This window comes from Elaeis guineensis, chromosome 3 (assembly GCF_000442705.2).
Source record: "Elaeis guineensis isolate ETL-2024a chromosome 3, EG11, whole genome shotgun sequence".
Classification (NCBI taxonomy): domain Eukaryota; kingdom Viridiplantae; phylum Streptophyta; class Magnoliopsida; order Arecales; family Arecaceae; genus Elaeis; species Elaeis guineensis.
In genome coordinates, this window is record NC_025995.2 from 105354286 (window position 1) to 105372589 (window position 18304).

At 39.1% G+C, this 18304-nt stretch overlaps 2 protein-coding genes across 3 annotated transcripts; one reads left to right on the forward strand and one right to left on the reverse strand.

The window, feature by feature from the left end:
- Positions 1-582: 582 nt before the first annotated feature.
- LOC105041210 (NAC domain-containing protein 87) lies at positions 583-2603 on the forward strand. The gene is made up of 3 exons (XM_010918073.4): positions 583-843; positions 1087-1352; positions 1446-2603. The coding sequence occupies exons 1-3, from the start codon at positions 690-692 to the stop codon at positions 1965-1967; spliced, it is 942 nt and encodes a 313-aa protein (XP_010916375.1). The 5' UTR covers positions 583-689; the 3' UTR covers positions 1968-2603.
- A 1319-nt stretch (positions 2604-3922) lies between these two features.
- On the reverse strand, positions 3923-17853 carry LOC105041209 (KH domain-containing protein At4g18375). Of its 2 annotated transcripts, none has more exons than XM_010918071.4 (8): positions 17694-17853; positions 10631-11305; positions 7343-7810; positions 6948-7193; positions 6522-6824; positions 4993-5048; positions 4811-4910; positions 3923-4460 (listed from the first exon to the last, which is right to left on the reverse strand). In XM_010918071.4, the coding sequence occupies exons 2-8, from the start codon at positions 11285-11287 to the stop codon at positions 4293-4295; spliced, it is 1998 nt and encodes a 665-aa protein (XP_010916373.1). In that variant the 5' UTR covers positions 11288-11305; positions 17694-17853; the 3' UTR covers positions 3923-4292. The 2 variants fall into 2 exon arrangements, with proteins under 2 accessions (XP_010916373.1, XP_073110340.1); XM_073254239.1 differs by lacking the exon at positions 17694-17853 and adding an exon at positions 12599-12684.
- Positions 17854-18304: the final 451 nt, after the last annotated feature.

The window sequence follows — 18304 nt, forward strand, 5'->3', positions numbered from 1 at the left end:
GAAGTGATGTAACCTCGAGTGCTGTTAGCGTCCCTTGATGAGGATGCCGTACAAAAACTTTTTTTTTAATTATTTTTGAGTACAAAAACTAAGCTTGCAGGAGAGCCTGTTCTCACGTGCAATGCACCAGGGGAACACTGCGTCGCGTTTCCATTGGCTGGTGGCAACCAAGCGTGCGCGGCTATGCGGACCTAGGCGGGTGGGTAGGAACGGTTGGAGTTGGTTGGAACGGGGGGACAAGGGGATCTGGAGGAGTGCGACCCATACTCCAACTCCCCTTCAAGTGCCCTCCGTTCGTCCCAATGTTACCCACAAGCCACTACAGAAACCCCTCCACCACTTCTCCCACTAGGTACTTCGATGGCATTATCGTAATAAGAACCAATGTTGTAATTTCTCGCAATCCAAACTTTGCAATACGTTCGCCATCTTTTTCAATGAGGTGGATGAGATTTAAAAAAAGATCTAGAAGCTGTACCTAAAAAAAATAAAAATAAAAAGAGAGAGAGATCCAGAAGAAAAAGTCTCCATTACTACTAGAAGGTGACATTCCCCGACCTTATTAATATCTGTCGTTCATGTTCCTCTGCTACTAGTGCTGCTCTTGTTCTTCTAAGACAGATCCTAAACATTAAGAGGACTTCTTCCCAACTCCTGAACCCATGCGAGTTATCCACATTTAGCCTAAAATGGAGGAAAACCTTCCTCCTGGCTTTAGATTCCACCCTACCGACGAAGAGCTCATCACTTACTACCTAACCCGCAAGGTCTCGGACTTCGGATTCGCTGCTAAAGCCATCGCCGATGTCGATCTCAATAAGTGCGAGCCTTGGGACCTCCCAGGTACACAAGTTTCGTCTTCAATATCAACCCGAGTTGCATGTCCATTTGGGGTCTTCATACTAATCTTTTCCCTTTCATAACCAGTTTTGCATGGCATTGAATCATGATTTTTATTTTCAACCAGTAAACATATCTTGTTCAGAACAAAGAATTAGTGATAGGATATTGCTGGGGCAAGTCTTATTTGATCTTGGTAACGAAACTTGAAGAGAATTTAATTGTTTTGGTTCCAAATGATTGCAGGGAAGGCAAGCATGGGGGAGAAAGAGTGGTACTTCTTCAGCTTGAGGGATCGCAAGTACCCAACTGGGATGCGGACCAACCGAGCGACCGACGCTGGTTACTGGAAGACAACGGGCAAAGACAAGGAGATCTTCCACTGCGGGGTCTTGGTTGGGATGAAGAAAACCTTAGTCTTCTACAAAGGAAGAGCCCCCAAGGGCGAGAAGACCAATTGGGTGATGCATGAGTATAGGCTCCAGACCAAATTTCCCTACAGATCCACAAAGGTCTTGCAGAAATGGAACTTTCAAAGAGCATCCTAGTTATTGTATGTAAGACCTTTTCAATAACAATGGATAACATCCCTTTTTGTTCCACAGGAGGAGTGGGTTGTCTGTAGGGTTTTCAAGAAGAGCTCCAATGGAAAGAAAACGCAACCGAACACTCCACCATTGCCACCTTTGCTGGAGTCTCCATGCAATACAACCTCGTTAAGTGAGCTGGGAGAACTTGATGTATCAATCTTAAATAATCTCGTCAACACCTCAAATGGTCCCGATGGTATGCAAATTAATGACAACATCAACAACAGGGTAGATATGAACATGTACATGAATTGGATCTTAGCTAGAGAAGCTACAAGCCAACCTTCACTTCCATGGCCATCAAGCCTGTTAGGCATGAGCTACTTACCAAGTCCAGCAATATTGAAAGCACTGCCGTTCAACGGTTATCAACCACAAGAAGACGCCAACCTCACAAGCTTAAGCTCTTTCGCGGCACAAGGAAATCCGATGCTTGGTGAATCTAGATCGAGCTTCCCTTCCTCTTCCACCAAAGGTACAGAAGTCCCACAACAACAGCACCCATTTGATCAAGAACCAATTTGGAGAGGCTATTGATTATGTGAAAAGGCTAACTATATAAAGTTGTCAAGTTCCTCTTAGTATAAGGTATTAAGGTTAGTTAAATGGAATCAAACCCTTGAAGCGCAGAATTAAATGAGACAACCAGTTAAGGAGCACTATGTCCGTCACTTGTTAATTAAGTTGGTATGATTAGAAAGCAAATGTATGAAAGTCTCATTCAGTTCTATATGAAACCAACATTAGTCTCAGTTATCAATATGTATCAGATGAAGTTGTCTTGGTTCCATAGACCATTGGAAAAGAATGTGAGCGCATAATTTTAAGTCATTTCATGCTCGTTCTGTATTGGCTTATGGCAGAACCAACCATTCACTAGAATCATACAACAGGAAAATGATATGACTCTCTTGCCGAGTTCGAGTTGATTGTGGTGGTGTCCTGCCAAATCAGTTGCCGTGATGACAGAATGAGAGTGATATTTCACATATGTGTAGATTTATCTTCCTACCCAAATTCAGTATTCGCTCTTCTTTATATCACCCGTTGAAACAAAAGTAATTATTTACTATGTCTGATGAAGAAGCTGAGGGCAGTACATTTCACAATAAGCAGCAGATAAATCAGCTAAAAAAGTTTTGGAGCTCACTTTAGATAACTGCAGAAACATTTGTCTTTAACACTTTTTCTTTTCTTTTTTCTTCCTTTTTTTTTTTTTTTTTTGGGTCACGTGTAACATGGGGATTTTTGCAAGGAATTATTCTATAAGGCTGGTGTTTTTATGAGTTGATATGATTCCCTCTTGATCATCCCTAATTTTTCTCTCTTGTCCTCAAATATATTGTCTACGCTTCCTGGATGCAATACGAGGAAGTCTTAGGGTGAAGACCTCTCTATGTTGAATAAGGCTGAGAATCCCTGGATTGATTATAAGGAGCCATGGTATAGTGGTGTGTTTAAATCCATATGAAGTGTGCATTGGAAAGGTTTTTTTTGGCCCCTACCAAAAGAGAAAAAGAGAGAGCAAGACTCCATATAATAGCAACTCTAGCCTTTTTGCATGACCGTGTCCGGATATGCCAGCCCAACCAAGACGAAATTGGGACACATCTATCATATTTCATCAATTGTTTTGGATTCTTTCTAGATTTCTGAGCCTAAGTTTCACTCTTCAAGTCAATTGGCCTTCCATACCTACTGCTTGAGTTCGATCTAGAAAACGTTAGATAACGGTACAACAGAATCATCAAATTGAACAATCATTACAAACAACAGCCCTCGGAAGGATTTAAAACTGGGGCATGACACGAATATAGATCCTAATTTTAGTAGCAATGCCGGATTCAGGAGTAGGCTGGTTTGTTAGGAGGAAGGGCAGCCTCATTCCTCGATCTACACAGCCGACAGGCTTATGTAATTCAACGTCCAATCATGGAATCAAAGGACTCAAATAGAAGTTTCATTTTGAGTTGCTGGACCGCCACATACGGGCAATCACAATGGAACAGGCAATTACGCTGCAGGATATTGGGAGGCGTCGGATGTGAAAAGGACATTGAATCTGACGGCCAATTGAGGAGAATCCTGCATTTTACAAAGTCTAGTGTCTCCCTCTAATCTGAAAATATGCTTCCACAACATCTACATCTCACAGTTTTTCCCTTTTTGATCGCGAAGAAAGGCCAATCAAGAACTCTGTCAAATCTCACATCTCACGAAACAAACGACATGTTTTCAGTGTTACCGCGATCTGAACATAACTGTCCGACAGTATTTGTGAAATCTTACATAAGTCTCACCTGACATCCCTTTAGACTTCAAAAAAAAAAAATCACACAAATAACCGACGCCATCCATAAGCGAAATAGCAAACAGAAACTCCCACAACAGTCCGAATCTGCAGCCTAATTAAACCATAGAAAATCAAAGAAAAATGATAAAGGAACAACTTATTCAGAAATGAGCTTTGCCACAAATAAAAAAAAAAAAAAGGGTAAAAAAAGGGATCTATTAAATCCGGTTGACAGAGGAATTCAAAGTACCGAATTGCTCAACCTACAAAGTCACTTACATAGTTACTCGAATAATCTAACCTTTGAGCCATACACAAGTCACCTCTATTGTTGAACCACTTGGCCATTCAAATAAATAGTTTAGACAGAGATAATCGCTTTTTCCAATTCACATTTTTGTACCATCAACAGATCAACTCCTGTAATTGCCTACAGTAATCACTGTAAATTAGGACCTCAAATAGTCGAAGTAGCGCCTTACTCATGCCAGCAAAGCCATAAAAACAACAGCCACACAGCATTGCACTGCTGGGATAACAACAGAAGACCTCTGGTTCCAGGTGAAAGACTAATATGGGCGGGGAGCTTGCGGTGGTGGTACATTCTGTCCACCAGAAGCTATGAACTGATGGAGGCTGTGTGCTGCCTTCATTTGATCAGAAGAGCTGTGTATCTCAACAACGCACTCAGATGCACCAGACAGAGGATCATGCAACTTAACCCTTGCTCCAGAAATCTGACAAAAAGAATACATAAGAAAAGGCTCTCACTCACTGAACTAACAGATGGCATGCTATACTAAAGAATCTCAGAAAGGAATTATTTAACAGGCTGTATGTTTGAAAGTAACAGGCATCGAAAGAATAGTCTGTATTTGGTTGACAAATATGGATCTGATTCCAACTTGACAGACAATTGCAGTGGAACATCATTCATAAAGATCACTAGTTAAACGTGTGGCTCGTCAGAAATTGATAGAATTCCCAATATATCTTTGAATATCTGAAATAGGATTATTTTAACTTGGTTTTCCTCATTGAGTTACAACTTTTTCAAGGAATCCCCGAAGATGTCCAAATGGCTTACCTGACGGATATCAGAAAAATTGCTTGCACCTGATCCACGAACAGAAGCCACTGCACTACTAGGAATCTTAACGTCCAAAGAACTGTTCATAGTTGGATAACTGGAATGGATACAAAAAGTGAGCGGCCTTTCTACATCTATAAAAACTATTTCATACAGAATAAATTTGGAAGCCACTCTACCCAGTAGCATTTCGGGGACCTGGATAACCGTGAGCTTCATGTAGCATTCCAGATCCCTGTGGGGAAAAAGAAACTCAAATAAGCCTTTCATTTTGGAATCCAGATAATCCATACATCAACCAAACCAAGATAAATGGAGAAATAAGCTAAAAATGAGTAAGCAAATAAACACATTTCACTTACAAACCTTTGCACTTGAACAAAGACAAATTTTCTAGCTCAATCAAAAGCTGGACGATCCATCACAACTCGTCTGATTTGTATGCAAAATAACCATAAGAATTAAGAACTATGTTCTCCGACTTAGCTATTAGTTTATTATTGTTGAGGTATCATGAATGCTTTAGTTTATAGTTTCCCAGTTTATCAAGAACTATGCTGCAACCATTTGCATTGTACTTACTGGTAACAGCTTAACAGAGCATGTATAACTGCAAGCTGAGTAACAAAAGAACATAAACCAGAAGTTGAGGACCGGAGCACTAAATGCTAAATGCACAAGAAGAAACATAAATAACTTAACATGACATGATAATTGTTCAAACAAACAGCATATGGTAACAACAGTCAATGTTAAACCTAGTTATTTGTTCTCTTTCATAATCATTCAAGTGAACTAATAATTCAACCTTTAAAAATATAACATTTTGAAAAATGTTCTTCTTCCTTTCTCTCTTATTGATGCAATAATCTATAGAGCAGTGATGCCTCTTGAAAATACTAAATATAATTTAAATAAGTTGGATGCTACAAAAGCATCATAGCCAAATGATTGATTAAATCGACCTTACTATATGAATATGTTCAACCGACTTGTGAGGCATTGCCTATTTCAATAACAAAAGCCTATCCTTAAGATAACGGCGCTTCCTTGTCTCTAGGAAGAGCACATACAAACTTTTAATTCAGACCATTAGCATCCCTATAAGAAACTGCATCAAGCATAGAAGTGCCTGACATAACTCTGAGCACCATAAGTATAATCTATTCAACATAAATGCTAATGAATATGCTAGACATGAAGTTTTGTAACTTGTTAACAAGTGAAAAAGTAACTGACTTCTTTCAAAGATAAGGCTATCATCATATATATCTAATCGAAAAAAGAATAGTTCTTTAAATTTGAGAAGCAAATTTCCATAAGCATTATTTTCGAAGAGATGTTTGTTTAACAGTACACTATAACCGCTGATGGAGAGAATAAACTCAATCTCAGATAAACCAATATAAAGCACACCCAAACAACCACTTACAGAAATTATAACTTCAATCCTCAAAAGCATGCAATATTACAAAATATCCATTGATTCCACAATGCATCCAAAATGCAACCTTGGTGATGCACGTTAAAGAAGAACAAGAAATATCAAATACGTATTCACAACCATAAGATGAGAATTAAGCCCCTAGGACAATTGCATAGTTTACCAATCTGACAAGTCATAGCAATCAACAGGACAATAAAAGAGTACCATTTGTAGGTGCAGAGGCAACAGAAATAAGGGTAAATTATAAAAATATTATAACACCTTTGGATGATCATAATTAACAGCACTCCCAGATCCAACCATGCCAGGTGATGGTAGTCCTCTACCAGAAAAGCCTTCTAGGGGAGCAAAACCATGGAAAGGGACCGTTCGAGCAGGATTTATAGAAGAATTTACAGTTGGTGGTGGTCCTCTACTAGACAAGCTTTCTGAAGGAGGAAATCCACGGAAAGGGGCTGGAGGTGCAGTATTTGTAGCAGCATTCCCACCTCGAAGAGTCCTCGCTCTAAGCCTGGATGCAATCTCTGAAAGAGCCTCCCTCGCAACACTCTGATTTCCAGATATCTATATGACCAAGTCAAATAATCAGTACACCTAAAAGAATGACTGCAAATGAAAACCGTGTGGAAGACCAGGATGACATATTGTAAGTCAACTTAGCATAAAGCATGATGCTAACCACATCACCTGCACAAGCTCTTCGTTTGCTGATGTATACTTTGGCTTATCATCCTTTGAGTAAACTCGAATATCTGCTCTGGTTCGCCTTCTCATTTCTGTGATTATGTCACCACCTTGTCCAAGGATACAACCAACCTTACTGGAGGGAACAAGAAGCCTTGTAGTGATGACACCTTTTTCAGAGGAAGCACTAGTTCTGCTTTGAAGCTGGAGAAGAGCCTCAATTGTTGGAGAGATTGGATCCCAAAAAACCTAAAGTTATTCATTTAGATACACGTCATTGTACGTACAATCAAACATTGGATAAATTAAAAGTTACCATGCATGTAAAATTCCAAGATCATTAGCTATATAAATTTCAGTAAGCACCACACAGATGTTACAGAATAGGTATAATATACCTCTTTAGAAGAGATGACAATGACACGCTCTTCTGCCTCAGGAGCGGTATCCTCAACTTGAATGTGAGCACCTGTCTGTTGTTCTAACTGTCTGACATTAACCCCACCTTTACCAATCACACCGCCAATCTTCACAGTGGCACATAAAATTCTTATGGAAAACTCTGCTGTTTCTCCCTCATTTTCAGCACGACCACTGCTGAAATTACCAGGAGCATATCCAGATGGCTCATTTCTATATCCACGAATCCATGGCATTGGTGGTGCAGCATCAACAGCTGGGTGCTGCTGAGACCACAATGGATTTCCTTGAGGCAATGGAGGCATAGAAGCACTGGATTGGTATAAACCATGGGTACTGGCATATATAAGATCTTCTAGAGGAGGATTTTCTTTACGAGGATGTTGATGCAACAGAGTGGTAATATCATATAAAGCCTTCTTCACAATGGATGGCACTCCTGATATCTAAAAGACGCATTCAGAGATAAAGTTTAGATGGAATAACTAAAACCAAGAAACACATTCAATAACTAATCTAGTAGACTATGCATATGCCTCATTTGTTAAACAAAAGAATCTCATAAAATATTACAGAAAACATCACAATATTCAAAAAAGAACACCATCACGAGATTAAACAGCTATCAAGAATCATTTTTTATTAGAAAAATCCTGAAGCCAATAAGCCACTGCTCATATTCCACGGATACTTGTATTAGCACCATGTCAAGCAGCTTAGAAGACAATGCACCTGTAAAGGCTCTATAAAACCAATTTAATTTGATGTAGAATGTTTCAGGAGAAAGGCTAGAGAAACATGGTTGGTACAGAAAGAAAACATGGACAAAGGTTTGCCATACCAAACCAGATGGTATGGGGCATACCATACCAAACCGGTTTGGTACCTGTATGTAGTACTGAAGGTATAACAGCACTCAGTATGCCGAACTGGCCCCACACTGACTAATAAGTTGGCACCGGTATAGGGCTCGGTATTGAGACAATGAATCTTGCCGTGGACCACACTGGAACTTGCCAACATCAAACAAGGCAAAAAAGCAAGAATCAATAGATCAGTAATTTATGACAAACAGGATAGGAGAGCAAAAGAAATTAACCAGATTCATTCCAGTAATCTCTTCAAAGATGGTATTGTGCAATTATAGCAAGCCAGTCTTATGACCACTTCAGACACGAGTATGTTTAAAAGTTGCCTTCAGGTCCTCAGCATAGCCTGTCTCTGCAGGCCTTCTAAAGTGTCGGATAAAGTAGTATTGACCTAAAACATATTACTAGTACTACAGCAATCATCAAAATACATTCTTGTCAACATAATATGACCTTGAAGAAATGACTAGAACTAACCATCAAACCCTTCACTTAGATCCTTAAAGCCACTTAGACAATCCACATGCATGAAATGTGAAAAACAATATTGTCAAATATCTCCCAGGCTAGAAAGAACGACCTAAAACATTTCTCCTCGACGTTTCCAGTTCATTCTTCAATCAAGAAGCTCCTGGTGCTCACTTCTTTTATGAAGACAAAGCTGGCCTAGCTTAAAATGTGCTATTTAATGCTTTATGACTTTAGAATCCCTATTCTTTTTTTCCTTTTTGAGAATAAACCGAGTTGGATTAAGTTAAAAAAAAAAAAGACCCACACAGAAACTTATTAACTTCTCTTTTTTTATGTTTTGATGTTCTAACAACCCTAAACAAGGTTTTCTTTATAATGAAAATTACCAACGTTACCAGTACCCCCCCCCCCCCTAAAATAAAAAAGGGAGGGGGGGCAGGGGGGGGGGGGCGCACAACCAGGTTCCTTTTCTTCATAATCATGTACCATCAAGTGCTACTCTTTCAAAGCACCACATCCCTGCTACTAATTCAACTCATGCAGCCATGTTTTTTTGTTAACAACAACCAAGGACTAGAATTATGACTACTCCCCTCGTGTTCCATATAAATATGATGTAAAGAATCTTTCTCGCAAAAACTGGGGGAAAAATGTAAAAAATCCTCCATAAGATATATTTCCAGCATGCAGTTGAACACCTAACAATACAAAATCCTGAAGCATTCTGAATATTGCACCTTATTATGATTCATTGTTCAGATACAATGTCTAACATGTCAAACTTCCACTTATTTTAAACTCAGCCAATTTACCTATCACTACGAGCTGTTTTCCTATTCTTCACATATTAAACATACATACAAATATATATAATCATATTCTTCCTACACCATCTTTAACAAAGAAAAATACTGGTGGTACTACTCCCGCACATCAATAAGCATGCAAATTCTATTTCCAAACTTAATTCTTTCTTATATTAGACAAATCTAGAATTGAAATCTACATCAACTCATCTATCTAAATTCATCCAAGAACTTAGCATTCTTAATCCACATCAAGCATTCAATAAAGTCCTTCACCCCAGCTTCTTCAAAAGGAGATACCTCAATGTGATCAACCCTAACATAAAAAGCAAGCCCTTCAGTTGTTCCTAACCTTTCAGTTATAAAAAAGCAAGTTACTTTGATACCCAGATCCTATGTGACAGGAATCAAAGCTTTCATCCTATCTATAAACCATTTACCATACTGGATGCACATGATTAGATGGATATTCGTGATCCCACCAAAAACTTGGATGTCCAGTGATCACTCTTTCTCTAAAAGATTATCAGAAAGAGATAAAATCAAGGGGCTGTATGTGCCAAAGAAGAGATGTATTAAAGAGACTTCAGAAGAGTAGTTATCAGAAATAAGCAAAAATTTAAAATTGAACTGGGACTATTTATTTATATAAACTAGCTATTATATAAACAAATATATAAAATAAGATTGAGTACAACACACACTACACTACATATTCATTTATTTATATTTATTCAAAGGCTTAATTCTGCAAACATCTTTAAATTTTCTAAACAAAGTAATATGTTTATTCTAAAACATTTCTAGTATTCAGGTTCGAGGTAATAAAACATTTTCTAGAAATACATCAAGGGCGTGTTTGGTGTTGCTTCTACTTTGCAAAAAAAAAAGAAGGAGAAGCCAGAAGCTAGGTTTTCTAGCTTCTCCTAAAAGTGCTCTTTCTGACTTTTCTTGTAGAAGCACAAACAGATGATATTACCAAAGTGCACAGTTTTTTAGGAAGTGATATTTTGCTTTAAAAGTCATAAAAGCATTTTTCATTAGCAATAGTAGACACAGAGTAAGAGTACACTCATGACCACACCATGAATGAACCACAATGGATCCAGAAAGGAATTACCTGAACTAATTCATCAGTGCTCATTGCACATGGTGGAAGGTGCTCTGCAGGTAGAATTCGAATATTAGCACCAGTATCACTTCGTAGCTTCTGTATAACAGTGCCTCCCTTACCAAGAAGACAACCGACTTGATTGCTTGGAACCAAAATGCGAGAAGTGACAACATCATCAGCTCCGGTCTTTTCATGCACCACACCACCACGCAGAACCTCATCTGCAGCAATCCTATCATGGACTTTTAACAAAGCATCCTGGGCAGGACAATGGGGCATCATATCCTGTGATTCGCTCTCAGTGAAATTAACATCATCAGGATCCTCATCAGAATTGAGTTCTCCAGATTGTTGCGATAAGTAACTAAAAATGATAATAACTCTCTCCTCTGCCCCAGGAATAGCATCAGCAACTCTTATCTTTGCATGAGTCTCATCTCTAAGGGCATTAACAATGTCACCTCCTTTCCCAAGAACGCTACCAATCTTTTTGACAGGGCAAAGGATGCGATAAATGGTTTCAACAGGTTTGGAAGTCATAAAATTATGATCATGGCTAGAATTCTGCCTTTTTCTTTTCCCATTGTCAGGATGGGAACGAGAACGCTTCCTGAAATTTCCCTCTTTGTGCTTCCCATTGGAAAATGGATTTTCATCATCCATACCCTTACCCAAGAACTCCTGTTATACATGTTAACATGGTAAGAAAATGTAAAATCTCATCAATAAATTGAGTACAAAGAATACATATCATTACATAAAAATGTCTACAGTGATAGCATCATTAAAGAAGCAGCCATATAATGAAGAGGAAAAAACTGTATCATCCTCAAAAATAAATAAGACATCATAACAGTAATATGAACTACAGAACTAAGTTTGCATCTTGATGAACATTAACACCATAATTTAGATGTAATTATTTAATTTTGGATTTTAAAATATATGACTTGCTGTTGAATGTGTTTGATTAGTTAAGAATGAAACCTATTACTTCTAATAGTTGCTTTAAATTAGGATTTCTGAGTTTATATGAGGCCTAGATCATTTCTTGTTATTAATTAGAGATCGGCTTTGATTATCTCTATAAATGAGCATGCTACGAATGAGGTCAAAGGAAGACCGCCAAACAGGGGATACTTATCCAATAGCAATGCCTGCTTGAAAGTTATATGCAATGGCAAACAATGCAATGTAGCATGTTGAGAGAACATGCCTCTTACAAGAATGTAGCTTTAAATTATATCTAGAGTATTAAGATGTTAAACAATAAAAAATCCAAATACACCGCAACAATATATATTACAACAATAATTGTCATAACTTGTCTACCATAGATAACTAGAACTTTATTTTTCAAATAAATACATAAATTCTCGGTTTTTATTTTTGCTATGGTAAAACATTCCAAACCCCAACTCCTCCAGTTGATAACCTGAAGACTCTTCTAAAATAAGATCACCTTTCCTTTTTAAACATGAAAATTAACATTCATAGATGACATCAGCCAAAAAAATCGATAATTTAATGCTAGATTGTCGGTTCTAGCATAGTGTATTTTTGTACTAACCATATATTGCACATACAAAACACTAACAAACAAGCTAGACATTAGATGCTAAGTTTGGGCATTCTTAACGTATCAGTGTCAAGTACCGATACTGAGTGTTGGAAGTTGGAACTGAGGTTGGGTATTAGTTTCTCTAAGCTCAAATTGATGAAATTATCATAATGCAAAAACACATGGTGCATACCTTTGACGTGTATTGACACTCTAATGCATTAGTATCTCTTACAAAAATGTAACAGGAAGAAGTAAATAGCATGGACCATGTGATCCCTGAAAATGGTTCTGCCAAATAGTTGCATATACAACAAAGGGAAACATCCATTGCATATAGAGAAAAACAAATAACAAATAACCTTGACATCACATGTTACTCTTGGGTATTGTCAATGTAAAACATCAAATACCAGTATTGGATGTTGGAAGTTGGAACTGAGGTTGGGCGTCCTCATGTTACAAAATATATGGTGCATACTTTTGACTTGTATTGACAACATGATGTATTAACATTGTTCCTTACAACATGCAACAGCAGGAAGTAAATAGCAGGTGACCGAGATCTTTGAAAATGATCCAGCCAAAAACTTGCATATACAACCAATGGAAATTCTTCTTAGAAAATACAATTGGGACATCAAGATTCAGATGTACATGGACACTAACTCAGGACCATCCATGATGAATAACTACATTGCAAATCATTTTTCTGATGTAATCATTTGTGTTCATCTGGGCCAAAGATAAGAAGAGACCGGAGGCCCAGCATGTTAACAATTTAACCAGCCCACTATCGGTGCTAAAAGGTCTCCATTGGCCATGCTGCCCCGTGTACTTCATTAGTTTCCGATTGTGTATTGTCCACTGTGCATATGTTACGAGGATTGCCTTGGGTCATCTAAACCTGACAGAGGCATTAATTGCCTCTCTCTCTCATCCCATCCTCCCATGGGCATCACAACAAGACAAAAGGAAGAGAGGAAGAGATGGAGGACAAAGAAAAGGTGGCAGAAGAGGAAGAAAAGCGAGAGGATGCGCCCACACATCCGGCTTCGGCCCGCATAGGGCGCAGCCCGCAGATGCCCGCACCCTCCGTGCACATCTGACCCCACCTCGATAGCTACCTCAATAAACGGACTTCCTACTTCGGCCACCTGGCTTCGTCCATCAACTGAGACTTCGGCAAATGATCTTAGCTCGAATGGCTGATACTTACCTCAATCGAGTCCTTAGCTACCGGCCCAGATGTGACACCCAGACATCAGGCATCGAGCCAAGAGAAGCCCCAACTTTGGCGTCTTCCCTGGAGATCTTTGGCCAATTCTTACTCCTAATCGACCTCGAAGCCACTCATTATTATACCTCACTTTGGGGAGATCGGCCCCCGCACAGTCCCATCAAGCCGTGTTACCCTGCGTGCAACTGAGCCACTTCGGCATCTAATCTGGAGACCCGGGTAAGCCCTCAACGAGCTGACTTCGACCGTCACCTCCAACTCCAGCATTTACTAAGCTCGCCGCATCCCGACGTGTGACCAGCCCAAGGCCCACTCTCTCTGATTCTTGGTTCGGCCGAAGCACTCAATGATCTCAGTCCAAAATCTCCAAAACGACTGTCACGTCAGGTCATTAAAGATGGCAGCTTGTCATGATGACCGTAAGAGGCCTCTCCATGGTCCAGTCATGTCATTCCATTTAATGACAAAGGTGGCCATGAACAAAGCCACACCATTCTCTGGACCCTAGTTGTCAATCCATACAATTAATAAAGACGGCCCCCACTAGCTATGAGGTGACATCACTCACCAACCCAAAAAATCAAAGGATCAGGCGTGGTGCTCGAGAATATGATGAGGGGCAAAAGGTTCTTTATGGCCTTTCCTTTTTCCAAGACTCCAATCTCACCTATAAAAAGATAAAATAGAGATCCTCCAGACACGCCTCCTCTTCCTCTTATAAACGCTCGCTCTTTCTCACATGTTGCGGAAAATCTGACTTGAGCGTCGAAGAATCCCCGCCAGAGGTGGACGCTCGCTCTTTCTCACCTGTTGCAGAAAATCTGACTTGAGCGTCAAAGAGTCTCCGCCGAAGGCACCTCCGACGGGAGCTTTTCTTGCAGGTCCGGTCACCACCGACCCGCCAGACGTCACCTCGCTCCAGCGCCTCCGACCCAGGATGGATTCCAACCACAACACAATTGATAGGAGTAAATCTGTTCACTCTAAACTAGTACCTCAGCCAAGTAAAAATTGCAATAGGGTAGGCAAGTACATATTCATTCTACTTAGTTTCATGTCATATTAATTTCAAGCAACCTACAGTGATCAAATTCTTTCTCTTAATTAATTATACTCTGATGAAGTATCCTAGTTACCATTAAAATGAAGCACTTTATCCCTCCCCCCACCACACACACAGTGAGAAAAAGGGGAAAAAAGAAATTGATAATTATAAGATTTAGTTCATGAACAAAATGGTTTAATGATGCTATATGGCTTCACCTATGCTAATGCAATATGTAATCAGAACCCTTTTTTTCGCGAGGGAAAATATAGAATCTGAACCTTGACGGGTAACTGCTAGCATTACCCTGAAATTCAATATAATTCATGACAAGCAAATGCACGACATAATTTGCAAGAAAGGAGAAAAAGATGTAATTTCCTAAATAGAAAATATTTTGTTGTAAATCCCATTCATTGATAATGGCAGAGCTCAAATACTAAAAGGTCAAATTCATGTGAATAGCTGGCCTCCCATAGGGCAATTTCAAAAGTACTCATTCTCTGAATGGAGTATAGAATGTCAGACCCCCTTCATAAGTACCTACAGCCTTAAACATGTTATTCGTATATAACATTACATACTACTGCTTCAGCAGAAGCATAAACAAGGCTTTTAAATAGCCCAGGCAAGGCCCAGAAATGGACACAGCCCACAAGCTCGGCAGGATAGAAGCCACTCAGCGTTTAACTCACCTACTTTATTTGTATTAACCTTCACAAAATTTTCATTAAGATAACATTTTAAGACACATGAGTATTCCTTACCAATTACGAAAGCTTTAGCATATAACATTTTGTAAACAACTCAAATTAAGCATAAGCAATCGCACGCATCATCATTATCATAGTTCCAACCTCCAATAAGCTGGCATTTTTATACACCTCAAGGACTGTGTTGAACATCTTGTATGAGCATTCATTAGCAATCAAAACCACTTTAATGCGTAACATCTGTGCTACATTTATAATTAAATTACAACTAATTACATATATCATTTTTATCATAGCTCAATCGCATCTCCAGGATTACTTGTTTAGGTTACTTTTCTTCTTTTCATATAATCTGATTCCTCCTTGGTTCTGATGTATCAAACTACCACAATCTCTCTCTACCAAGACATGTATCTCCTGGCCAGAAGGTAGGTGGTCGGTGCTATCGGAAGTTTCAGAATATATGAGAACTAAAAACTGATTCAAACCAATTTCTCCATTTTCTCAATCAAAAGAACCTAGAAAGGTGCATAAGATTTCTACCAAGAGAAGCAACTACTGGGTGTACTTGAGAATAATTCAATTGTGGAATCTATATGCGACAACCATGAGAAGCTCAACTAGATAAACCATCTAGCATTCTATTCACCTGCCCTGAAGCATACTTCCATGGTCAAGCCAAGGGGTAGCGATGCTTCTTAGCCTCTTAATCATTAAAAGGCCTGAACAATGTTCTCGCCCCTATTATCGCTTTTTGTCCTGTCTTTTCTCATTGATCACTCTAGCAAGGGCCAGCAATAGCTCCCAAAAATTGAAAGTTTATTCCAATTTCCAACTACTAGAACTTCATCGTTTTCATCTAAGACCAAAATCGCATGGCTTGACATCCAGGATTAATTTCTTCAAGCATTGAAAACTCCAGGCATTATGCAACAGATCATATGGCTTCCTTTCCAATCTTAAGTAGCTCCACAACACTAGCTTTTCAGAAGGAATCATTTGAAATGTAATGATTAGACAATGGGCCTCAGTGGGATCTTGGTCAGATTTTGGTTATGACAACAATCCATACTGCATAAGATTTTGCTTCTCAAGATGTGCACAATATGTTTTTGATGCATATTCTCTTACTTTAAAGCAAATTCTTTTACACCAAAACAACAGACAATTCTCCAATGGACAATTCTCTGATACTATTAAAAGTATAGCATTAACATGCGACTTGGTGTCATCATATAGAAAATTACCAAAAATCAATGATACTCAGGACCAGGACATAATTGAAACTGCAGACACATAAGTATATCTTTCATAGATGCTGGAAATCTGCAATGGAAAAGCATCATTTGTAGCCTATCAGGCATCATGTGGCAATGTGATGTTTCGCATATACAGCCCCCCCTCTCAGAACTAACATACTCAAATGACCTTCCATGTCTAGGCTGGTTAGATAACAAATCCATTTACGAATGCTTGACTTTGCACAATGATGTTCATGTGAAACAATATAATAGTCTTCTGTTTCCTGGAGGAAAACCTAGCTTGTGGTGCAATCTAACAAGTTCATCAATTCCATTCCCTAAAAATGTTTATACATAGAAACTGTTTCAATGGTAGTATCAAATAACTAGCTTCAGAAAGTAATATTCGTCAACAAACTGAAAGTGCCAGAATCAACATGATAGATGGATCACAAATTTAATTTGATTTGTTTTAATTTAAATGATAAGATAATCGGAGCTATAATAACGGTGAAAAGATTCATCCCTTTTTTATATATAACTTGAAACTATATCCACATGATTCGCACACATGTTTGTAAAACATAAGTTAAGCCGAATGAAACAAAGCAGGTATAAATTCCACACTCTCTCTATAACCAGCATGAAGAACGGAAACCTACTAAGAACGAGTTATAGCTGCTATGTCTTGTAACAGACTTGCAGTTCATTACCGTTCTAACACCAACAGCCACCAGGAACCGAGACCTTAAAACATGTACACCATCATAGCCTGTACACTCGGTGGAATTACCATGGAATGTACACCATCATAGCCTGTACACTCGGTGGAATTACCATGGAGTGACCCTCTAAGTCAATCGTCCCTAAAATTAAAGGAAGAAACAAAAGATTCGAAACTTCTCCACCCTCTTCAGAAAATCATATCACATTTCAACTTACTATCCCAATAATCCTTGATGTTCTTATTTTTTTTCAATTCAAGATCACAATCGATAAGAACACTAATCTCTTTTTTGTATTACAAGAAATCCGGGTTTTTGAAGCAGAGTACTTGAAACGTATACACCAAATTCTCACAAACAAGAAACAGCGAGAGCGTTCCGAAACTCATCTACTCAGGATAATTTCATGGCAATTCTGGCAGCCAAAAATCAGAAGGGAAAAGAGTGGAGGATAGAAACCCTAGAATTAGATCTCCATGGGGGTTGGGCGAGAAAAAGAAAGGAAAACAGCAAGAAGTGAAGCAACGGGGAAATAAAGACATACCTATCGTGCGGTGATTTCTTGGTGCTCCGTTGCCAACTCGAAAGACTGAGAGAGCGAGAGCGAGCGAAGAAAGGAGGGAGAGAAAGAGGGACAGGGTTACAGGATGCGGTTGGGGCTCTTCGGTTCAAGGTTAGGTTTCGGCTGAGGCAGGCGAGCGGCGATAATAAGGAAGAGCACGCGCCAGGCACGCCCGGCACGCGGCGGGTTGGGGACTGGATGATCGGGTCAGTGCCGTCCGAACCGCAACGGGTGATCGGACCGGAAGCTTATTTGGGCCGCTGTGAACCGGTGGAGCTAGGAAATTCATCTGGCCACATGAAAATATCAAATTTTTGTTCAACTTGCATTTTTCTCTCCTCTTTTGCCCTTTCTTTTCTCTGATTCTCCCAATCCAAATAGAACCTGAAGGTTTTGAGTGAACCAATGTCTATGAGATGATAAATCCTATTCACACCATATGGCACATCTTTGTAGTATATCCGAGTTCCTCTATAGAGAGCAGAGACTAGAGAGCAGAAAAGTCCATCTTCTAATTAAATCATCTCACCATTGATGCAGATATATACAATAAATGCATCTTGTCTTTAGAGGTAGGAAACAAGTGAGTTGTA